The sequence below is a fragment of the Limulus polyphemus genome, unplaced genomic scaffold (assembly GCF_000517525.1).
Source record: "Limulus polyphemus unplaced genomic scaffold, Limulus_polyphemus-2.1.2 Scaffold3110, whole genome shotgun sequence".
In the NCBI taxonomy this organism is placed as follows: Eukaryota; Metazoa; Arthropoda; class Merostomata; order Xiphosura; family Limulidae; genus Limulus; species Limulus polyphemus.
This window is the reverse complement of record NW_013668720.1, coordinates 3,303-29,341: the sequence shown is the minus strand read 5'-3', so window position 1 is coordinate 29,341 and position 26,039 is coordinate 3,303. Positions and strand designations below refer to the sequence as shown.

Genomic DNA, 26,039 nt, shown 5'->3' with positions numbered 1-26,039 from the left:
CTTTAAAGCAAAAACATGTCAATGTCCTCTTTAACATCTTCCATATTTGCATACGTTTTCCCATCAAGATGGTGTTGCAACAAACAAAAAAGATGGTAATCTGATTGTGCCATACCTGGAGAATATGGTGGGTGGGGGAGAACTTCCCAATCCAAATTCATAATCTTGTGTTGTGTCAAACGTGTCACATGTGGATGTGCATTGTCGTGAGAAGAAGAACACTTTTCTGATGAAGAGTTTGATTTAAACATTCCAGTTGCTGATTATAGATCTCTGCATTGACAGTTCGCTGTGGATTGAGGAGTTAGAAATGAATTACTCCTTTGAAGTCCCACTGAATGCAAAGCATCATTTTCTGTGAATGGAGTCCAGGTTATGGGGTCAGAAAGGGTTTTTGTCTAGGACTGAGCCATTGTTTTTAACATTTAATATTTGCATAGAGAATCCATTTTTTCATCACTGGTGACAATTCTGTCCAAAAGTGGTTCACGTGCATTGCGCTCCAGAAGAGACTAAGCAACATTCACACATTGGAAATGATGATCATCGGAAAGTTTGTGAGGCACCCAAAAATCTTCTTTAAGGAGTTTTCCCATATTCCTTAGATTTTTACATATTGTTTCATGACAGACACGCAATTTCAGGGCCATTTCAGGAGTGTGTTGCCTTAGGTTAGACTCAACAAGCATTTTTCAGAGCATGAGTATCAAGTACAACATGTCAGCCCCTGCCAACACAGTTTTTAAGGCTAAAGTCGCCTGAACAAAATTTGCTGAACTATTGTTGACACTTATGAATGTTCACAACATTTCCATAAACTTTTTTGATATTCTTTGTGGCGACAGAGGCATTGTTTCCCTTCTTGTATTCAAACAGCATTACATGCCAAATGTTTATCTCGTCATGTGCCATCACTATAGGGGATTACAGTATATTAAACTTCACTCATTATATAGTCTACAGTAATGTGATGTTTAGGTGATTTGTTTAACTATTATGTGATGCACATGTTTTGGGGGGGGGTTAATGAAAGTGTTCCAAAATACGACATTAATTTCTTGACGACCTAATACTTTATCCTTTATATATTTTTTTTGGGAAGTTGTGGTCAATATTTATTTCATTATGCTGAAATTCAGTTACAGCTGCCTTGTTAGTGAGACATACTAAATATAATTCGAAGCAGGCAAAACAATTGTTGCCAAAGTAAAAATTATTCAGATTTTCATTCCTATAATCTGTTCTGAGCCTTGGAAGTAAAGCATCAACAGAGAAGCATGCTTTCTGTAGAAAACATCTTCATTTGTCATTTTTTATGGAAGTTATAAATCACTTTTATTGTTTATTTTTCTTGTACAATCTTGACATGGACACATACTGTGCTGTTTAAAATTTGTGTGTAAACTAGCTGGAGTACCCTTCTGTTGGACTGGTAAAATAAAAAGATGTTTGTAACAAAGGATAGGAAATTATGCTTCTATTTTGTTTCTTAACATAATAAACATTAAAAGTGCAATAAAAATACATAAAGGTTCCAATACCGAAAAAAGACGTACTGTTTCAAGAATTTTATCAATATGATTGATCAAGAAATGTGGAATGTATAAGGAACAGATATGAAATGAGAGATATATGACCATGTATTTTTTTCCCCAAACACTCTGCTTTTTATAATAGATTATGTAGCATTTGTATTTTGTTTTAATTTAGTTTAAACCAAAGCGATTGTAACATACTTGTGCTGTTATATACTACTGCAGCTTATGTGTATGTAATTTGTAGGACTACTGTGCTAGCAATAAATCAAATGAAAAGATGCATAAAATTCCGAAAGCAGATGATACAACTTATCTCAAACTTAAAAAATCTTTTGAGGTATTCTAAAGAAGGGCTTATATCTGAAATATTGAAATAAACCAACACTGCTCCTGTTGAGTTCTTTTATAAATTACTGTTATTATTTTTTCATCGGTAATGTTGTTTATTGTTGGTTTTAGGTTCTTATATGTGCTTTTATATAAAAACACTTTTGTTATACCCAAGGTATTTTCATCAGTTATAGGTCCTCATAGTTCTTTTATATAATCCTATTGTTGAACATAAGGTGATTATCAATAATAGTAGGTCCTCATAATATTTTCATAAAATCCTATTGTTAAAAACAACTAGTCATTAACAGTTCTAGGATTTCATTGTGTTTTTATAAAATCCTTTTGTTGAACATATTTCAGGCAGAAAGAATAGCTCAAGAACGAGATATTTTAGCAAGAAAAGTAGGTCTTGAGAATTTTAGATCAGTTCAACTTAGAATAGTTTAATATAGTTTTTTAAAAATCTACATTTCTTTATAAAAGTTGATAATAGTTCAGAAATTTTTGTTTTATTATTCCATTTGTTTGTTTTTCCCCATTATTTTTCATGCTTGATGGTAGCAGTTAATAATAAATTGATTAGTATTTAGTTATAACTTTCTTTAATATTCTGAGCATTTTGCCCTTTATAGATCATTTCTGCTGAGCTTCCTTAGTTTTAATGGATCAGTATTCTAACCTCTCAGTTTATTTAGTTACCATATAAAAACAAATTGTTATGTAATTATTTTATCTAAATTTGTGAATTTGTATATTGTGTAAGATTTATAAAGCACTTGTAAAATATTGAGAGTAAGTTATTAACTTATTACAAGAAGGCTTATGCACTGAGTGAGATAAGCCAATAGACCTCCAAACATGTAAATGGTGGTTCCTTTCAGAGTAAGAAATTCCTTTTAATATTTAAAAATATGTGGTTGCATGCATAGGGTTACCTCGGTGTGAGTTTGATATGTACAGTTTTCCATTATATGTTAAGTTTTACTTTGAGAATCACCTGACAAAAATAAATCATCTGATACACATTTCCTCCATCTCTGCTATGTTTTCCTAACCTATCCTATCAATGGAGATTTTAAGACCTGCCCAGCTGCGATAAAGAAATCAAAGAAGCAACAACTTCTGCACTTTTTATTTTTCTAACTAGAAATGTTTGTCTATTGTTTTTAAATGCAGTGCAATAAATATCAGATTATTTAGCAAATGATATAAAGTATTGTAATTTAAACTCCTTTAAAGCTGTTACAGTGTCATTCCATATAAAAAAGAAATGTTCCAATTTGTCACTCTGGAATTCTAGTAACTATGCATACAAAGTGAAATTATTCCTTTAAAATCTCATTATGCTTATAGTTTACTCTCTGAACACAAAGGTTAATGATTGTGTGTGTGCAGGGTGAAATACCTATAAAATTCCAAAGATAAATGATTGTGTAGAAAAACAGATGAAACTCTTCCATTATGTTGTTATGTTTGAAATATCATCAGTATTTCAAAGTCAGTATGTGTGTGTGTGTGTGTGTTGTTAATGAACACATAAATATATGTTAAACAGTAATAAAATAACTTTTTTTACTTGTGTTTTTATAGTCAGAAGAAATGGCAGCCAATCAAGAACAGTTGATGAACTGGGTCAAGTCTCGTAATATGATGGATGACAAATTACAAGATCAACTTAAGGTTTGCTGATATCGTTACTTCTGTTATATTATATATAAAGCTATGTACACATAAGCATAATAGAAAAAGAATTGGCTATGTCTGTGGATATTTGATATATTTATTTGAGAACTCAGTAATGTATATTTCTGTAATATTTTTTTCACCAAGTGCCAGGTGTAATATACATAATTGGCTGCTTTAAAAATCAGGTAATCCATTACAGTGAAACCATGATTTAACATAAATTTGGATATAACGCGATGGGTCATTAACTCTTTCGACACGAGCTCGGTCCCTGGAACTGACCTCGTAACCATAACCTCGTTATAGTTTCCATACTAATAACTTTTAATATTTTAAGTGTATCTTTACAAAACCCAATTTAGCGGGACCCCGCTTGTTTCGCGATGACATTTTATGGACCTCGTTATAGTTTTATGTGTAGTTTGATGATATATTTGGTCACTGATTTTGATAAGATAGGCATATCCAAGGAAACTGCTTAGAATGTTGTGTCAAATCAAATTAAATTAATATTTATTGTAAATAATATTATATGGTCTTACAAAATAAGCAAATTTTTCAAATAAGTATATGGTTGTTACATAACTATTAAATTTTCATAATTTACCCTATAGACATTACTAAGAGACTAAAGAATTAAAAAAACTATCAGACTTCAAATCCTTTTGCTTTTGTCATTGTTTTATTAGTTCCATCCAATAAGAAAAACGTTTAAAATTGAAGGTAATTTTTTTTTAGTTTATTTTTATGCAAACTTGTATCTCAGTCATGTTTATCTACCTTGTACAGAAAATGTCAGTATCTGGCTAATACATTGTAGAGTTAGGTTTATGAGATTTTCCTTCATCTTAAATCATATAATTAGCCCTAAAAATTAATTTATTATTTTTACTTGTGACAGGTATTCAAGGTCAAAGCATTAAATCAAATCGAGAAAACTATAAAAAGGTGAAATCATTTTGTAGTTTATTTTCCTAATTTATTGGTGTTTTTAATGAACGGTTTTGAATTCCGATATGATACATTACCTCTTCTATCAAGTATAGCTATTCTCGTTCAGTGCTACCCTATATATATACAAAAATGTTTTCAGATGCCACAAGCCATGAACTCCCACATACCCCCCAATCTATGTGGTTCAAATGTGTCCCACGAGTAGATCATCATGCAAGAACATACCACCAATAGGAGTGCAACACACCCTCCTCACACATGTGACTCTCTCTATTCAATTCTACTGAACTATCACTTCTCATTAGAAAGTGGTCAAGTGCAGACATTTTTCAGTTGTGCTCTTTTCACGAGTTCTTTTTGTTTTGTTTTTTGCAAAGTAGTGATTTACTTGTTTTATTCATTTGCTACAGTCAGTATTTTCTGTAGTAGTTTGGTGCGATAACTTACCTTTGTTTATTGATTTTTTTTTTTCACGGTTTACGTTGGGTTCTGAAGTTTGTATTTTACAACTTCTGATATTATTACCTCTACTTTGAGTGTCATTACTGGCTTCAGGTCTTGTGGTCTCAACTAAGGATTTTTCAGCTATCATTCATCGGGAGATTGATCGTTATATGTGCCATCCTTTTTCTCCCGACAATGTTCGGGTTCCTCCTGCATTGTTCGAACCTGTTCATGACGAGGAGGATTTTGACTTCTTTTTTTTTTTCCTCTTCCTAACTTTGCCATGTTTTCCCACATATCTCCTATGAGATTTACTAGGCCTATCTCTGCCTGTTTTGGATATGCTTTCTCAGGTGTGTTCTGTTTTCTCATTTTCGCTATTTCATATGATACTGTTCCTTCCTTTTTTACATGAGAACCATCAATAGGGTCCCTTGTTTTCCCATCTTCCTATCAGCATGCTAATTAAATCTTTCTCGACTTCCAGCAGTTGGAGCCATTTTTGCCCTTTTCAGCAGTCCCTGATAATCCTATCCATTCCTCCCACATTCATTTTCCCACCTTCGTCTTACCCTTACAGCTTTTCTGCAGTACTTGTCCAACAAACACTTCCTTTCTGAGGTACTTTCCCTCCTTCTTCCTCCTTGGCATTATTGTCCTCTTCAGCCCTATCCCTTCACACAGGATTTTATTGATGTTGGGATCATATTGGGAAGGATGCTGTCTTTTCATAGGTTCATCTACCTTCCTCTTATTTTTTATGACTTCTGGGATGGCTCTTTTTATCCATCGATTTGTTTTAGAAGATTTTCCAGAGTCTTTGGAATCATATGTGGATTCTCAGAATTCCATTCGCCCCTTTAGTCTTTGGCTACTTTTTTTTTCTCATTCTGATACAACAACCTCTCCCATAACTGTTTCTTGGCCTGCAACCTCCCATTCTTTACCAGTGCCTGCCACTAGGGATTTCGAAATTTTGCTGTGTGTTTCAAAGTCTGGTTCATTATTGCCAGTAATTCCAGTGACTTTCAGGTGGTTTCCTGTCTGATGGGAGCAATTTGGCCGATTTTGTTCCCCTTTGGTGGTTATTCACTGCCAATTCTAAGGTGATCCAAATTGTGTGACATTGATCTTTCATTCTTTTCTTTTCCCCTCCACCTTTGTCTCCTGTACCGATTTCCTTCCCATTAACTTGGGATCCAGCTACCTGACAAAGTCTAACTAAGGTTGTCTGATCCTTTTATCACAGAGAGCTATCATGCCTGTCAGCCAACCTTCTGCAGGATTTTACTCCAGGTTTTTGTCCTGTGATCCATCTGTCTTGCCTCAACCAATTTTTGGTTCTTTGCCAATTTCCCATGGAGTCCTTTATTGCACCAAAGGTTTTTTTTTCTCCTGGACTATAGATGACCAAGGTAGATGTCTAAAATGCATATCTCCATATTCATATTTTTCATCAGTCCAGATGCTACCTTTGGTTTGTCCACTATAGGATTGTGTATCAATTTTGTGTCTGGTCTTTCAAGCTTGCTTCAGCATTGTATTTATCTTATTGGGTGGTCATGGCTTTTGCCCAACTTCTGCATGCTCTAGAGTTGTGTTTACACCTTTACTTGGATGACTGGCTCCTGTTGGTTCATTTCAAACTGGAATCTTCTCAACACACACATCTGCTGCTAACAGGAGCTGTTTGTGTTGGTTGGATTCTAAACTTAGTGAAGTTTCCTTTTGTCTACCCAATACCTTATCCACTTGGGTGTATTTTTCAACACCCCCCATCATTTGGGCCCATCTTTCTCCATGCATCTATTGCTTTCTTGGTTTTGGCACAAGAGGTTCTGTTGCTTTTGAAAATTTGGGCTCCTATGGAAGCTGTTATCCCTTTGGGTCAGATACATATGAATTCTCTTCAGAAGCCTCTACATGGCTTATGGAATATTGCTCAGGATTCCTTGTACTCCCCAATTATCCTTTCTCCTTCCCTTAAAGTCTATCTGCATTGGTGGTTGACCAAGGATAGCACAACTAAGGGAGTACTGCTTCCTCCATGGATCCAATCACAGATTCTTCACACCAAGTTGGTGAGTGTTGATCTACCAGCAAAAGACTTGTGGGCAATTGTCTCAGATCATTGTGTCTTATCATTTCAAAATCTTTTAGCTTATGGTGGTATGACGTGCTTTGGTTCATTATCTTCCACTGGTACAGTACCAATGTTTCACGCTCCATTCTAACAATTCCATTGTTGTGGCCTACTTCAATTACTATGGAGGCACTCATTCCTGTTCCCTTTGTGGTCGAACATTGGACCTCTTTTATTTGGCCCATACATGGGGGATAAATCTCCACGTGTCATGTTCCGAGTACTTTTCACCTTGTGGCAGATCTTTTTTCAAGACCCTACCAACTTTATCTCACGGATTGGTTTCTCTACCACTAGGTTTTCAGGTGGCTATGAAGTCAGTGGAGTACTCCTCATCTTTACCACTTTACTCCAAGTTACCTTTTTTTTTCTTTTTGGTCTATGGTTCATCATCCTCAGACCTTGGCAGTGAATTTTCCCAGTCAAAACTGGGCCAGCCAGTTCCATTTACGTTTCTTTCAGATTTGTTGACCTCCTTACAGTGTGGTTCATCCAGGTCGATTTTTTCTACTCCATACTTCGGTGGCTCATGAGGGTCATTCTTCCTTCTCGCTGTTTTCTCTTCTGTCTATTTCCTACCTTTATTCTCAGTCTGCTGCAGTTAGATTTCTTTTTCCAGTATGTGGTCTTCGTTCCATTGCTTGCATGGCCTCCTTTAGTGGTTTCCATTTATACTTTTTCATTCCCTGGCACCATTCATTTATACGTGACCTTTCTCCTTCTTCTACCCTTACAATTTTGGGATAGTCAACTGCTTCATTTGGTCTATTCCTTCCTGTCTTTTTCTTTCCAAAGGTGTCTTTGCTTCAGATCAAGCACCTTGCCTTTTTCCTGGAGTCTCATCTCTGTCATCCATTGGAGGAAACTCTTCAGTCAGGCATGTGGCCTGACATTCATCTCTTACTATCTTCATTGAGTAGCTGTTTCTACATCATTGGAGTACCACCTTCTGCCTGCTGCCATCCTTCAAACTTTGTTGAGGCTGTGACTGGGTGATTTATCCTTTCTATATATTTCCCTCCAGGGGGTATGTCTCATTTAGGATTCAAATCACACTCAGTTGCAAACATTGGCTGTCCAAGTATATTTTCTATATCTCAAATCCACACTGTACAGCCAAGGGGAAATAACGAAAAACAATATACCCATGGCCAATAATGCACACTGTTGAGATGGAGTGTTCCACAAAATGCTAGTAATTGTTTCTGTGCAATATATTAGTTCGTTAATGTGCACATCCTGAAACGTTCTAATCCGTGGACTTACATGGGTAAAGCAGAAGGGATAGCTGCCCATCCCTGACATCCCTTTGATATATCAGGGGCTGTATGCTTTTCAATAGAGGGTTTTCATGGTCATCTGTTGCATTGTATCCAGTGCTGGCTTTCCTCTGGACTCTCCACCACTTTTATCCTCCCTTGTTCTTCTAGTGGAGTATGGGAGTCCTTGCCACTTTACAGCTACAAGCCATTGGGGTGGTGGACCATGGAGGTATCATCTTGAATGTGACCACTTCCATTCAGTAGATAGTAGGACAGTGATGTTCTGCTGGTTTAGATGGAATGCTATCAACCAATCATGTGCTTTATCTCTGTGCAGTGAGTCCAAGAGGTTGATGATGCACCCATCTTCTATCCCATTCTATCTGGAGTGGGAGGTTGCATATGTTTTGTAGAGGCAATCCACTTCCATGCAGTGGGTACCAAAAGTTAATGTTGTGCTCAAACTTCTGTTTGGTTCTATCCAGAGATTGATGTTGCACATAGTTCCAAATACATATGCTCCATCTCTGTGCAGTATTTTCCAGAGGTTGATGCTGCACCCTATTTCTTTGTGGTTTTATCTGGAGGGTGAGGCTGCATATATTTTACATCTATTCCCTTTGAATGGTTTTGGATTATAGCTGATCACCATAAATCATCACACATGTTGGTTGTGATTCCTCATCGTCATAGATTTGCCTCATACACTCCACCTTCATGCAGTTGGTCCCAGGAATTGATTTTGTGCACACATGCACTCCAACTTCTGTGTGGTCCTCTCCAGAGGATGATGATGTTTATGGCAAAGGTTCTCTCTCTAGCACTATACCTCAGATAGTTTTCTTTATCTGAGGCTTCTGTTTTACAGTAGGATTCCAGTTGGATTGGGTTTGGTTTGATGTGAACTGTCACATTCCTTCATACCATCATTCAGATGTTGGGTTCCCAAATGTATGGGTGGTTATGGATTTGCACACATTTCCCCCATTTATTAGATCGGTTGGACATGTATATAATTCTTTTCTACTCGAATTAAGGTGAAGATGGTGGGGACCATCCTCCTATAACAAGTCGGAAGTTTTGGTTTTGGACTGGAGTTGACTAGCCGCATACAGTCCGTCACACCCTAGCCACTATACACCTTGGAGCACATCCATTATAGCTTTCCCCACATTCCTGTCTGTAAATAGTTCTTCTACAGTCTTTCTTCACCAGGATTGAGATTCCGGTATATTGTGGTTTGGATTCAAACCACTTGGTTTTTTCTCTCCCACTTTCCACCCATCTTTGCAACACCTATTTCCACTTGATGGATGTTTTTCAGATGCTTTTGAAAGATACTTATTTCTATCTCTCGCACCAGTCCCTCCACCTATTCAGTGTGGGATTCTAGCTTATACATGTGAGTGTAGATAATGTATCATATCAGAAATTATTTTTCTATACTGAAAGTCCTCTCACACTTCCCACCCTTCCTCCTCACTGAAAACCAGTGCTTTTCTTTTCTGCCTAATCTCAAAGTGATAGTTTGGTAGAATAAAACAGAGGGAGTCACATGCATTTGGAAGGTTTTTCCAACTCCTGTTGGTGGAGGGTTGTTGCATGATGTTGTACATGAGAGACCCAGTTGAACCACGCTGATCTTGGTGTATGTTGGAGTTCTTTGCATATAGAGGGCAGCACTGAACAAGAACATATAATAGGAGGTAAGTGCTTATTGGAAATATATTTTCAGTATAGGAAAATAATAACTTTAAGGCTTTGTTTGAAAAATAATTTATTAATTCAAATGGAAAAATATCATCACAAGCTTTGTATTTCAACGTGTAAATTCTTTTTGGTGGAAAGCTTTATGTGTTGGCTGTAATAGAAAAAAATTACTGTATCATGACTGGAAGCAAATGTCATTACTTTGTTAACTACTTAAAAACAAATCTTTAATGCTTTGTAATGTATGTTTGTATTAGTTTACTTTGTGAAGATTGTGATCGGTTCTGTTTCAATTTACTTATAAAATGAGAGCTCATAGATAGAGGTTTCTTCAGAAAATGTGAAGCCAGGTGTAGTCATTTAATCACTAGTTAAAATCATCTAGTTATATTCATTCAATGTTTTATCACTTTTAATGGCTTGTTTTTTATCACCTTAACCATTCATTTATTGAAAACATATATATTCTTATAATTGAAATATAGTAAAGTACTTGCAAAAGTTATTATTTACAGTAGCACAGTTGTGAAATGATTCATGAAACATATTTAATATTTTATAAACAGAATGCACAAGACAGATGAAACATGGAAAGGTTTATGTCAAGGATATGAGCAAGAACTTGCACAACTACATAAGGTCATTAATAATCAGGAAAAAGAGGTAGTTGGGGTCAAAAATGAAAAAAGGTAAAAATTTAACATTTAAAGAAAGAAAATCATTATTACTCAAATTTAAACCTTGAACTTTCAATTGGAAGCCAATTCTGTTGTTCATTACATGTGTATTTATGTATATTCAAAATAACCACTGTTTTCCATGCATAGATTTTTCTGATTTTTACATTCCGTTGTTTGATTTCTTTCTTCTGGGTGATTGAGGAGGCCAGCCAAACAAAAATTATAAATATGTTGATACATTTTTTAACAAGCATCATTTCTCTATGGTGTTAATGGAATTTTTTATGCCTTCTTTGTATATAAGAATGTCTTTGTTTTGTACAAAGTAATGGGATCTTTGCATACTTGCTAACTTTCAAAATAGGTGAGATTTTGCGCAACTCACAGCAAATCAAGCAATTTACAAGCAAAACTGGTTTAAAGCCCATCAGTTTGCAAATATCATGCATTCTTTTGCTTTCAATTCTGCAGGTCTCAGGATATCATCAAATTTTCATTTTTGTAAATCTCAGACTTAATCTTAACACAATGTTGTTTTTTTACTTCCAGAAAACAGGGTTGAGGCACCAAATGTACATCTATATATATTTATAATACCAGTGAGGGAGTTTAATGAACAAGTAACAGGTATATGAAATTTTATTGCATTGACAAAATTTAATAAACTATATCATTAATTTTTAATCACAAATACAGAACATCTGCAAAACCCTTCTTCAAAAAATCTAGGTCTCTATTATATTCCATACACACACACACACGCTTGGCACTCTTTAACACTGTTGCAGAAGGCTTAGATTGGAAATACTCCTCATCTCTGTTTATCTTGGTTCTCAACAAAGCCTGTAATGTTGTTATGTCCAGTAAGGATCTCTGGTCAGTCTGAATCTTTCTGACGATGGAGAAGACTCGTTCACACTCTGCATTACTGTTAGGAATGGAACACGTGCCCTAGCCAATCTACCCTGATGGGGGAACCTCTCCTGTTTGTAATGGGGTACTTCATCTTCCTGACATCTGCCCAGAATACATCAACTGAGGTATCTGCTGGTGGAAGATCACTGTCATGGCAAAGCTGAAAGTCTCTAAATTCATCTTCTACAGCCTGATAGTCATGATGGAATGATAAAACAGAATCTCTGACACAATGATATATGCTGGGTTCATATCTATTCCCTGTTCTGGCAAAAGAAAACCAAAAGAGTTCACCACAGGATCCTTAAAGGGGAACTTGGCCAGCATCTTGTCAACAACAGCAGTATAGAAACATCTAATCACTTTAAAGAATCTGTCCATCGTGGACATCTGGAATGTGCACTTGTAGCATTTTCTCTTCTCTGCCAAATAAGCCATTTTTAGTAATCACATGAACAGTCATGCTTGGTTTAGAACGATAAATACATCTTATTTGTATAATCGGTTTTCATTGGCAAAGAAGAAAGTGAAGCCTGATTTCTGGTATGAATCACGTGTTTACTCAACAGGTTTCGCTATAGAGAGCAAACAATTGGCTGATGTTTACCAAGAAACTTTTAATGTATGAAAAGTTAATTATAGTTACGCAAATCGGTAAAAATGACCAATTTTTAAAACCCGATCGGGTAGATTAGGTTGGAGGTCCAAATTCAGGAAACTCCTGCTCAAATCATGAGAGTTGGCAAGTATGTCTTTGTAACTATATGGTAAGGTTATGTATAAGGTAGACAGTAAGATTCCTTGTTTATTTAGGAATAGTAAAGCTACCGTGTGGTCATGGTAAAGACATTTTTCACTGTCCGAGTAATGAACATGAGTTAGTTAAAGTCAGTGGCGTAGTGTTAAATTGTAATGTACCGGAGCCCTGCCTAAATTTTGTCAGAAGTTTGAAGTCACCATCACAATAAGGACCACATAATCAAAACCTAATTTCCATTTCTGTGAGTCCATAACAAACTAGAGGGACACTCAGTAGAGTGCATACCTCTGCCACGTAGCATTGATCATATTTGGCTCTCAAAAAATACTAAAATGTGTCTGTATGTCCATTGTTATCAACAGACATGGACCATTTTTGGCAGGACAATGAGAAATAATATTCTACACATGTCCACCAAGTTTCATCAGAGTCCAATCATTTTTGTCTGAGTTATAAAGCAAAAATAGTGTGAAAAATTTTTCCCCATGATAGGAATTTTTTGGATTTTCATGACCTTAATCCTCCATATACTAATCACTTCTAAGTTGAGTCATAGTACAAATATATACCAACTTTCGTCAAAATCCATTCAGCCAGTTTTGAGAAATCTTGCTGACAAACACACACACACACAGGGGTGAAAACATAACCTCCGTCCACCTTTGGTTTGGAAGGTAATAAAGAAAATATAGCAACATTATTTATTTGAGACTACTTACATTAATACTAAATTGAATATGCATATATTACAGAGAGAAAACAAATAACTTCCATTACATTAAGCAGCTAGGAAAAAAAACTTGGTACCGTATAAAAATCACTAACATTAAAACAAGTTTTAAAAATGCATATCTTTTGTTAATTTAATGTATTCCTAGTTGCACTACCTTATTAACAAGTGTGACTTTCTTAGTGCTTTGCATGCCAACATAAAGAATTAAAAAGAAGCAACCTTCAATATGTATTATGTAAATAATAAACTTGTTAAAAATGAATACACTTAAGTGTACAGTATAATTGTAAAATGTATTTGAATAAGTTCTATAGTACCATATTTGTGTCTTGATAACCATGTGATGTATGAAAAAAAAATGTTTCACCATTTTAATGTTCTGATACCTAATTTGAGCCAGAGAAGTTGCATGGTGTCTGATGCCAGCTCCTGAGGGGGGTGGGTGTGACAGAGCTTATACTGGGTGGCCTGAGAAGGTTCTCCCAGTAAATAGTGGGGATCACAAACAATCATAGTATTCTCTAACACTAAGAGTTTGATTATGAAAGACACAAAAAATCTATATATATATATATAGATTATTGCTTATTTAGAAATAAGTTACTTAAACTTATTTTCTTAAAACATAGAACAGTAAATAAAGAAGTAAAGCAAACAATTATCTCTTCTAGTTACGACCTTTGTGCTTGGTTGCTGTTAAACGTAGGTTGCTAAGCTTTTTAAAATTTTGCACATGGAGGATATGAAACAAAATAATTTTGTTTAGTTTTTATATATACAGTTGAATAGCCAAAAATCATCAACTGCTATATAAATACCATAGAATTCCACTATAATTATTCAAGCTTAGTAATTAAGCTGTATTTCAGTCTAAAAAATATGAAATTTTGAGAAGACAAAAGACACAACCTACCTTTTTGAAATCTTGGTCTGAAAGAAAAATGGCATCCAAACACGTTAAAATGGCGGAGAAAGCCACTAGGGGGACATTCTGAGCTTTCGATTGGTTATTCTTGTCATATATATATATAGAGGTAAGTGTATATAAGGGAGCATTTCCAAAAATGGAAAGAGGTGAGCAGGATGCCACTGTGTTTGATTTATTACATGAGCGATATCTTAGCAAATTCAAAAGATAAGAGAACCTTATTTTGTTTTCTAGCTTGTGAACATTGGTAATTTGAGTTCCTAATTCATACAAAACTATAAACATGGTATTTTGACATCAACATCTAATTTGAACCAGTGCTGCATTCAACATACAACGTGACACATAAAAATCGATGTGTAACTGTGTTTTTCTATATTTACTTTTTGAATTAAGAAATTGAGTAAGGTATAATGCTAAAATTTGAATTATAATCTGCAGTTTGATAGCAAAGTTATTGACATAAATTTATGAATTAGAAGTTCAATAAAATTTTGAATGCGAATCAACAAACGTGAAGACATGGCCTTTCATCTGTGACTCATCTGGAAGGTTTAATAGTGTGTGTATGCTGAATCCATTTTAGAATAAAGGTATAACCTCTATACTTTTGTTGCTAAGCAACATGACATAAAAGCCATTGTCGGAATGCATTGTTACCAAAATGCACTGGCTTTTCTATATATTAGAAGTTGATACATAAAGAACCACTTATATTCTATGTGGTTTTTTGCTCATTTGCCTCCTTATAATGATGAGTATAAACATGGATAAGTAAATCCCAGGTGCACACCCTCAGGGTCCACTTAGTATGGGTGCAAAATTTCAGGTTTCTAGGTTTTTCCTCTTGAAGCTATGGCAGACACAGACAAGCACTTGCGTGCACACATGTCTGTCTAATTTATATTTGTAATATAAGGAACCACTTCTTTTCTATGTGGTTTTTCACAAGCCTGGTTCTTTAAAACGATACACATGCATGCATGCATGTAAATAAGATAAGTAATACCCAGATGCACACCCTCAGGGTACACTTAGTATGGGTGCAAAATATCAAGTTTCTAGGTTCTTTCTTCTTAGAGCTATAGTGGTCAGTTATTTTTTATTGGGTTTTTTTTGGTAGCTTGCCTCATAAAAAAATTTGCATGCACATGGATAAGTAATAATACACTGTTGCACACCCCCAAGGTCCACTTAGTATGGGTGCAAAATTTCAAGTTTCTAGGTTCTTTTCCCTTGGAACTATAGCCATCACTCATACACAAACACGCACACATGCACATGTATGTCTGTCTGTGACTTCTATATGTAATATAAGGAACTACTACTTTTCTATGTGGTTTTCACTAGCTTGCTTCATTAAAAAGATGCTATGGCAGTCACATTTCTTTTTTACATGGTTTTCTGCATAAAAAGATGCACATGAGCTTATACATATAAATAAGTAATAATACCCAGTTGCACACTCTCAGTGTCCACTTAGTATGTGTGCAAAATTTCATGTTTGTAGGTTCTTTTCACTTAGAGCTATGGCGGTCACACTCAGACCCACAAACATGCCCTTTTATTATTCTCGGTTTTAATTTTATGGAGTATTGGAACTTGACTACAGTTCCAAGTACTGGAACACTCTTCCAGCAGAACTATACCCTAGTTAAATGTTTGAGAAAAATTACCCGAACCATAAACAGATTTATATATTTATGATTATGAAAACATACAGTTACTTTTATTGATATATTTCTTTTTAAGTACAAAAAAGTTTTGTGGCAGTTTGTAGTAGTTGAGTTAGTGTAAAAAAAATATAACATTTCTTAACTTTGCATATATAGCATATTTACAGAAAAACGATTTTGAAAGGTAAATTTTGTTTATCTGCTTTCAAAAGCATTTAAATATAATAAGAATATATAGTTTGTGTTTATTTTTTTCTATCATAAATGTATAGTGCCTAATCAAACACAAGAATGATGTATGAAATTAAATGACATGATATTGAGAAGCATACTCCATAGGTGATTTTACATAAAGTTGTTCATTGGTTATTCCTCAAGGAAATAAACAATGAAATTTAAGCTATGTCACAACTAAGGACTTCCTCAGTTTTATAATTTACATTTCCTTTCCCCAAAGCAGAAATGTATATGATTACAAAAATGGATAGTAAAAAAAATAGTACTTAAGTGTTTGCAAATACCAGGTAAGACTATGTAGCAACGTGAAGAAGGTTATGCCAACAATACTCTCCTTTTTCAAGCTCATAGCTTTCAGGGTACCATAATTAAAAATCTCTTGACAAATATAATTGGGGATTAGTGCTTTAAACTAAACACTGTACAACTAATATTAGTGTACATAAACAGTCTGGTTCTGTGTTTTATACAAATTGCTATAACATATTAATGTAAATATGATCAAATATTATATTCAAATAATATTATGTCAATATAGTCATTTTTTGGAAGCAAATTGAAAATACAAAGTATTTCTGTTCAATTCACAGTAAGCATCTTCTTTTTCATAGGTTCCTTGAAGAGGATCTGGAGACATTGTGGCAAACCGTTATGCGAGAGAATCACTCTTTAAAAACCTATATGTATAGTTCACTTAGTCCATCTGCAACTCATAAGTTTCTAATGAAATTTGACAAAAGCTGATATTGTTATTTATTATTATGTTTTCAGTTAATCCTGCCTGACCTGTGATTGATTGTTTAGTAATTTAGATCCAAGAATTTGAAATATACATATCATTCAGTGTTACAGACCCTATCCTATAACTTAAAGGATTTTAAAGTAGAGCTATGATATCAAAGTTTAATGTGTGAAGAAACAATTTTTTTATTAATTTTTTTTAACATGTGAATCTTGATTGTTGATTGGGGAAATTAAAAACAACTAGTATTTACTACATGGGAAAAACTTTGCAAGTTTTAGTATTTGTACAGCTGTTTAAAATCATATGGATACACCTTATAACTGAAAGTATACACTGTCTGCACATCAGCTTCACAAGAATTTAATGTAATAATGACAGAGTTTTACTATGCAACATTATAAGGTTGTAGCCATGGTTGTTAACTCTCTTGAAATGGTCTCGGCCAATTTGACTGACCATGTGCCCTTTTTGTACTAATTTAAAGTCTGTATAGTCTTTAATACGTCTACTTTAATATAGTATGTATATATTCGCAAAATTTGACAGTTTTTCAGTTAACATTATAAGTCTTTCACAGAAAACAAATACAATTTTTAGTGAAGTATTTTAAATAAACTAAAATAGATATTTATCCAAGAATATATTGAGTATTTGTTTTGTGTGTAAAGTGATTTTCATGTTAAGATTAAAAATACTTTTCTTCACATGAAACATTTTTATTATATTATTATTATTTATTTTACCTAATCTAATAATAACTAACCTAAAATGATCCCTATTTTTTACATTTTAGTTACTTTTATAATAATAGATAAAGAATAAACATGAAAAACAAGAAATAAAGTATTTACCCAATATTCTTTTTTCTTATTGTCGATGAAACTTAACCCTACTTTTTTATTCTAATGATAGTAATGCACTAAATAATTTTTATTTAATTAAATAATGCATCAAAGAACATAGACTAATAACATGCAAAAAAAAGTAGACAAGTTCCCCTAACTCTCAAAATTTTTCTGGCTTTCTAACTATGCAACAAGAACTGTTACAAAGTCATTCAAGCTGTTCAGAACACAATGTTATACAATATGTCATTTGATGTATGAAAACCTTCGCTTTCTATATCTGTATAGGTAATATATAATTAAATGTAAGAGAGAACTATTAATAAATCCTGAAAGAAAGGATGTGGCAGGAGGGGTCTGATTTTTTATTTGAAAGCTCTGTAACCAAACAAAATTGAAGGGTAAAAAAATTATGGTTTGTCTGAGCAATGACTATTCTATAGTGAGTAATTTATGTTTAATTTCTAGTTATTGTAGGGGTGGTTGATAAAATAAGATACCAAGAGAAAATGTGTCACGTATGTCACACTAAGGGAAATTCAGGATTTTTTTTAAATATTGCCTTGTAGAATTAAGATCTTAAAACTTATATACTATTAAAATATGGATTATTAGCTATGATTTTATGCTATACTAATTGGTATAACATAAACAAAAAATAGCTTAATATAATTTTGAATATAAGACACTAAAACTTGTGTCATGCGCAGTAAAGGATACCCATGATGATAGGGTTAACAACTAACATAAATCTCCTAAGCTGCCAAACCTCATGAAATGTTATTAGGTTTACAGATGAAAATATTCTTAACAGCTAGGATACCAAACTGATGCAATGGAGGATACAGAAATGTAGGGGGGGCTAATTTCCAATTTTGATAAAAATTATTGGAAGGAGAGAGAGGTAGTATTAAATTTGAATAATTAGATTATAATTTCATTTTACTTAATGAGTGAATATAAAATATATAATGAAGTAACTGTGTGCAATCCTTTATTTCTTGTAAAAGTGAAAAGTATGTCACTTAATTTGCTCCAAGCACAGTGAAGATATTTTGTAAGGCCATGCACCTTGGATTTCTGGTGGCATATCTCGTTATAACGTCGCCAATGTTAATTGTTGTGACTATATGCTAATGAATCTTCATAAGAACAAGCCCATTCAATCTAGCTTCACTCACTGAGTTACAAAAGTAAGTTTTCAGTTATTTCAACTGCCTGAAAACATGTTCAGCTTCACTTTTAGTGACAGGTAAAACAACCATTATTTGAAGGATGGCCCAATGCTTGGGAACATGTCTTTCATGTGTGTGGCCATCCTCAGGGCCTCATCTAAGGCATCCTCATTTTGACACTCAGATGTTCTCTGGTGATTCTTCCACATGTACATCTCAGCACCTAAATCAACTGGTGAGAATATGTCCTTCTCACAGAGAGAAATTTGCTCTGCTGATAGCTGAGGTGAAGCAAAGATCTGCTTTGGCATCAATTTCATTCCATCAAGGGCCTCCTGGTACTCTTCTGTAAATCTTGCATTTATTTCTGTTAGTGCCTGGTATAGAAAAGGAATCATTAATTTTCTTCTGTAATGTTCCTTAGGGTTTGTAACAGGGTTTTAGGCTCTGAGCATCTGCCTTTTGACAACCGATGGCATGGTAGGCACCACATTCACTTTTTCAGCAGTAGTCACTGCCTCATCAAATCGTATATTGTGGAAGTTGTTGAGTTGCTGACCTTCTACAAAGATATCTAAACAAATTCTATGGCTGCAAAGCCCTGCTTAGGTCCAATGCTCTGGTCTGCAGAAATGTTGATATAGACTTCAGGTATAAAAGGATTCCTGATGTTACCACCAAGGAGATGATGAATTGGAACTTTGTGACTCAGAGAGCAAGGTTGCTATCTCAGTTGCTGGCACCTGATTGAATTGATCTTTTGTATGGAGAGAGAGAGATATTGTCTCAATAACCATCACAGTATATTCATGAAGTTCAAATAATCTGTCAACGTAGTATTCCACTCATAAAACTTTACAAAGCTCTTTCAATTTCTGGCCTTTTTTAGTTTTTGGATATTTTCTATTACTTTTAGTTTCATCTTATTATCAAGTGATACATTGACAAAATTAGCTATGTCCCAACCATCTCCACCACTTTGATTTATGTGTGTCATGATTGAATTATCTGGACTTGAACATTTTTATCACTGGTATCAGATGGGAACTTGAAGGGTCTGGACTTTAAATGAAAATGTATTTTGTTGTTGCCCATTTTTCCATGGTGAGATTGAGTTAGCCTGTTAGGTGTCCCAATTACAATTGGTGTAATGCGGTTTGTTCTGTAAGTAACACCTGTGGTATTATCAAGTGTTCCATCTTTGGTTCATAATATGATAACTGGAGACTTTGCATCTTGGGGATAAAATATTTACATTGTGTCATTATTAAATGGTTTGATAATTCCATGGAACATCAGGAAATACACTTTTGATGTTCATCTTCAGTAGCATACTCATTGATAAAATTTGTAACATGCCAGCCCAGTCTCTAACACCTGTAGTTTGATGGCCTTCCTTTCTTATGATATCTTTTGTATTTCCTGAGGACACATTGATAGAACTGATGTCATCCCCTACCGTGAGTTGATATAGCTAAAGCAGACTATCATCTTCACTGAAGTTCAGATTCTGATATAATCTGAATAAATGTTGCAGCTCTCAGTTGTTCACCCATACTTTCATTTCCTGGAAAAGGATACATTGAGGATTGTAAAACATATCAAGGACATATGTATCATAATTCAGAAATCTGAATAACCATTTATTAACCAATTAGGCTGAATACATTGAACTGCAAATGGCATTACTATATATGTAATAGGAAGCCAACTGGGCAACAGACTATTAAAAATGAGGCTAAGTTTTATATTGTAAATTGAGGTATCTCCATCTCCACATAAAAACATCTGAATATTAAAATATACCACCTGACAAATATATAAGAGTATGATTGCTTAACAATAGAGTTTGTGGCTGTTCACAAATTTATTTAGGCCTAATCTCCACTTCTGCTTATGGCAGATAAATGGGCTATTTGGTGAAGTGATTGTAATCCTGTGGTCAAATAAATTTGGAATTTTTAAGAATGGTAATATATATACATGTCATAAAATCAAATATACAAGCTGCAAAATATTTATCTTTCAAACACAAGGAAATTCTGTTGAGAAAACAGTTCCAATTTCCAAGGACCTTTGCTGCCTTGTGATTAGGGTGGCATGTAAGCCAGCTTCCTGCTATCAGATTGTTAGAGAAGATATCTTCATTCATTGTTTGCTTCAAGTTGTATCTGTTTGATTCAGTTCGGTAATACTTGCTGGTTGCTAATTAGTGAGTCAGTTTCACAATGTAGAAACATGAATACCATAGTACCATTCATGTATATAATTAAAAATTTGTGTTTTTTCTTTGTTTGTTTTATGTTTTTTCACAAAGTGAAAAATTAATTTCCTTTCAGAACAAACATGAATGAAAAGAAAGCAAATTATGAAAATAACAAAGGATAACAAGATTGCATGTTTTATGTTATTCTATTTTGCATTTCCTTCCTTCCTTTATGCTCAACACCATTTGGAGGTGGACATAGACGAGGAGTTCATCAGACCTTCTCCCCTCCCTCAGAGAATTGATTGAATTATATGATTTTATAAAAAATAAAAGGCTGAAATTAGTAAACCAAATAGCAGAAATTGTATACATATATTTATTCAGATGATAAAAACAGTGGTATACACTTTAAAACACCTATGTAAATTTTAGGCCATCACTTCCAATTGCATATTTCTGCTACTAATAATAGTAAAACATACTGCAATTGTTTGCATGTAAAAAACTAGGTCATATCTACAAATTTAATGTGTAGGGGCATTGTTTAATTCACCACTGCAGATGTATTGGTGAGCTGTAGATACATCCATCAGTGGCAGGACAGGCCATGTAAATGAATAAATGATTGAAGTTGCTGTTAATTGAAGCTTGTCTAAATGCTCCATACTGATTTGATACATTTTGTACTTTTGCTCTTATGTGCCACCTGGTGGATGGTGATGCTCAGAGAAATATACCCTGTCCTCTGGGTGAGCCTGGTTTTTAGAATGTCAAATTGGGCTAATTTTTTCTCAATGTCAAAATGGAAGTAACGGGGTTGCAACAGCTGCACCCTGACGGAGATGTTATTCCAAGATCAGATTATTGGAATGATTCTTCAGAGCAGTTGATCTTATTGAATGATCCTTTGGTAGCCATTTTTCCACTTAACATATCATTCTCCTCGTACCATCCAGTTTTGCAAAGCCCCAACAGTGTTGTGCAAGTATGACTTATCACAATGCTTGTATATAATGGTATATGATAAAGCTCTTGCTTTGTAGTTACCCTAAATATATGCTATATATTAATAGTCCTTGTTTTTCATTTCTGTGTTGTACTACCTGACAAATTATGAAATTATTTAAAAAACAAATGTGAAATATTTTTCCTTGATAAACCAAGTTTTTTACCCTACAGTTATTGTAAACAATTTTATGAGTAATTATTATATTCTGTTATGAAATGTGCTGCATATTTGTTCTGCACGTGTGATGAACAATGCATTCTAATAGTTAGAGCATAAAAAGTATACTTACTGGGTTCAATTTTTGTTTGTTTGTTTTCTGTAATTTTTATCTTTCCTGAACCGATGATTTCTTTGTAGTTTTTTTACCAAGTGGTAGTCAATTTCTTTTACATTATTTCATGAGCAGTTTATAGTTATCTTACTACATAAATAGTTTTATCATATTCATCAAAGTTAAATTATCTCCAGGTTCTGACTGTAAAGCTGGGTGAAATAATAGAATGGTTACATATAATCATGATGTGTGGTCCAAATTGGTAAGTTAATACTTCATAAAGAGATGATGTAACAGACTACTTACATATTGTAGTAAACTTTTTACCTGGGCCAGGTTATGACATATCGTAGGCCACTCAACTACTTTTAAACATTAACCTTGTGGAAATCAGCAAGAAAATGTAAATAAAAGATGTGAAAAATATGGTTACGTGATATTCAAAACTGTTTAATAATGTTTAGTATATCTTATACACCTAATACAAAGTCCATACCTGCCTAAGAAAACAAAAATTAAATTGGTTTCGTTATTACATCTTCAATTACTTTTTATATAGCCAAATTCTTGTAGAATATAATTTGTTTATGATCATAAAAAATTTAACTTTTATAAGTTAAACCTTGTGAAAGTTCATTATCTAACCTTATTATTATCCGACCTTATATAAATGTGGTTAGTATTCTATGACTATTCAATACAGTTATACAGCCTTAAGCCAGGGCTTGACAAATTTCTTTGCATCTAGGACCCAGCCCAAAAATTAACAATTCAGACGAATATTTCAGCTTTCAGAGTTTTATGTTTTAACAACTACCAAAAAATTTCACGTTACACCATTGAATGGTGTAAATTATATTTTACATATAAACAAGCATAGACAATAACCTCATGCACATTTCTGTCGTACAAAATAACATATTCTGATGTGAAATGACAAATGAGCTTTGCACTTCTACTATTTCTCATTTGGCATCTTGTGGCCATGCACTGCCTTGTAGATTTGGAACTGAAGTACCACTGGTTCACCGCCTTTGCAGGAACAAATTCCTTCACTGATGGGTCATTCATGTTAATCATCAATAAGTCACTTAAATTTTCTTCTTGAATTGATGATCTGAATTTATTTTTTACAAAATTATTCAGCTTGTGTAGTTGTACATCTTGATACATTATTTTTAGGGATGTCTTGGTGACAAATCTATCTTCATGTTGTCCTGGACCATGTTTAAGTGATTCAAGTAATGCCACTGTGTTCTTCACATGCAATTCAACTGTGCTGAGAAAACGTTCTTCCCTTTGAAACAAAAGAGAGAGATTCTTAATTTTTCCAGGGTAGTCCAAGAGAAAATGAAGCATGTAAACAAGTTTGAGATCAGTGAGTTTTTCAGCAAACTCGTAGCATTTAAAGAAGCATTATATTTTCCTATCACGATGCTTTCCAGGTGTACTGTGACACATTTCCAAACTTTCACAAGTGCAGAGAGAGCATCAACTTTGCTGGCCACTCATCTTACATTGTGTGATTATTGAAATTTCTGTATTTTGATTTGAATACCTTCAGATACTTGTTCAGTTGTCACATTCTCTTTGGAGAACACTGATAAAATTTGTAGAGCTTCTTGAGAACAGAGTCAAGATCATCAGTATACTTTTCTTTTTTTACTGAACGTTTTTCAATGAACACCAATTAAGTGGCTCAGATTCTGTCTAATTTTATGCATTAGTCCATTCTCTGCTTCAATCATCTAGGCTACCCCATCAGTACCAATGCAATCAGCTGACTAGAAGATAGCCAGCCCAATAGTCCATACTTTTCCACTTCTTTTTCAATAGCGTCTAAGTAGTCATCTGCAGTTGCACTGCCAGTAGGTAGGAATGACAGAAATACTTCTCTCACTCCATTGTTCTTTATGTACCTTATATATAAGATCAACTCTTCAACACCTGCTTTGCCAGTAGATCCATCTAGCATCAAACTCACATATTCATCATCCTATATTTCGCAGATCAGTTCATTGCTTAATACTTTTGCAATGTGTGAGACAAGTTCCTTGCATCTTTTGTAATTGTTATTCTTATCTCTTAGTTCAACCCCCAATTTACCAGTCAACTCTAATAACCCTTCGAAATCGGAAAACGACTTGTTGTTTAGTAAGCTACATTAAAAAGTGCTTTCAAATAGTCAAACATTTTTTCATGCAAACAACCAAGGAAGAAGCTCTTGGAGCCAGTGGTACATTATTTGATTTTACACATTTCTGGTACGTGTGTGATTTATCATATTCTTTAAATGTTTCCAGTTTGAAAGGCCTGCAAAACCTTTCACTGTTTTAGAATTTTGATCTGCAAGACTGGAGGGGGAAGCACATACCTCACAACTTGCTATACACGTGGTCTGATTAAATGTAAGCCATGCAAGTTGCTTGCGCCACTCTTCCTTGAATTTCCTTCTTTCTGCTGGCTTGTTGACTTCTGATAACACTTTCAGGGGTTCCAATTCACTTTTACTTGCTGACACTTCGTTCACATTAAATTGTTTGACTTCACTTTCCAACGAAGATTGTTTACCTTTTCTTTCTAATGGAACAGTAAAGAAATTCGTCAGTCGCAATTGCTTTGCATTTTCTTATCTCTCAGCTTTTGCTGCATTTTTCATTTTTACGGTATCGACTAATAAAAATTAACAACACTATTAATATTTTAACTCTCCCTACTGGGGTATCTTTTTCTGTGCTTGTTACAAGGTTTTTAGTGAATTGCATTCAAAATTTATTTAAACTACTTTTTGTTCATATTACACTAATTAGTATAGCATAAAATCGAAGCTAATAATCCACATTTTAATAGTTTATAAGTTCTTAATTTTACAAGGAAATGTTTTATAAAATCCTGAATTTCCCCTAGTGTGAGAAATGTGACATGTTTTCTCTAGGCATCATTCCCTCTTCTTTAATTTATTCACTACTCCTCCAACAAGTACGAGATTCAACATAAATTATTCACTATAGTATTGTCATTATTCAATCAAATCAGTAAAAATTCTTCATTAAAAAGTTGATTTTTCGCGTACAAAAGGCTTGTAATGTTTACTAAAAGTCTGCCAAATTTTGTGAAAATAAATTTACTGTATTAAAAGTTATAGCATGAAAACTATAACAAGCACAACAGGGTTACAAGGTCGGTCCTAGAAACCGAGCCCGAGTTGGGATAGTAAACAAGTTATGAGCGAGAAACAAACCTGTACACACCACGAGACTAAAAACCGTTGTTCGTCTCGTCTTTTACGCGTTTAATATGTAACACGGATGAACACACAAGGCAGTCACTGCTCCAAGGTAAGAGGCTGCTGAGCCGGTATTTTCAAAATAACAAAAACAGACATGAACTAAAAATACAGCTAATTATAAAGGATGTCCTAGATACAAGAATATCAAAACTGGAATAATGAACTTACAGAATAAGTCAAAGCAAACTGAAACAGACACATACAATCCGAAATCAACTCTAACAGAATAACATTACTATTACCTACACCAGTAACAGACTACAACATACACTCGCGCAGAGGCAGCAAGATCACAACTACTAAATCAAGAAACGCAAATGCCAACAAAACAAATCCAGAAACGACCTAACAGTTCAAATGCTAACAAAAATCCAAAAACAACCTAACAGTTCAAATGTACAACAAAACAAAATTCAAATCACAGAAAGTCAACAAACAAACATATTTGAAACCGAAATAAAACCTATCTTTGAAGCAATTAAAAATACTGTTAC

At 34.1% G+C, this 26,039-nt stretch overlaps 1 protein-coding gene across 5 annotated transcripts in view; it reads left to right on the top strand.

Annotated features, from left to right (window-relative positions):
- The window catches only part of LOC106468680 (centrosomal protein of 89 kDa-like), a 121,237-nt gene extending 103,920 nt beyond the window's left edge, over window positions 1-17,317 (top strand). For 4 of the 5 annotated variants that reach the window (XM_022397043.1, XM_022397045.1, XM_022397046.1 and 1 more), the window contains exons 14-18: window positions 2,232-2,273; window positions 3,462-3,551; window positions 4,459-4,505; window positions 10,637-10,759; window positions 16,611-17,317. In XM_022397043.1, coding sequence (XP_022252751.1) covers window positions 2,232-2,273; window positions 3,462-3,551; window positions 4,459-4,505; window positions 10,637-10,759; window positions 16,611-16,743 — 435 coding nt within the window. In that variant the 3' untranslated portion in view covers window positions 16,744-17,317. The remainder of the gene's footprint in view (window positions 1-2,231; window positions 2,274-3,461; window positions 3,552-4,458; window positions 4,506-10,636; window positions 10,760-16,610) is intronic. The other variant, XR_002612694.1, reaches the window with a different exon arrangement.
- Window positions 17,318-26,039: the final 8,722 nt, after the last annotated feature.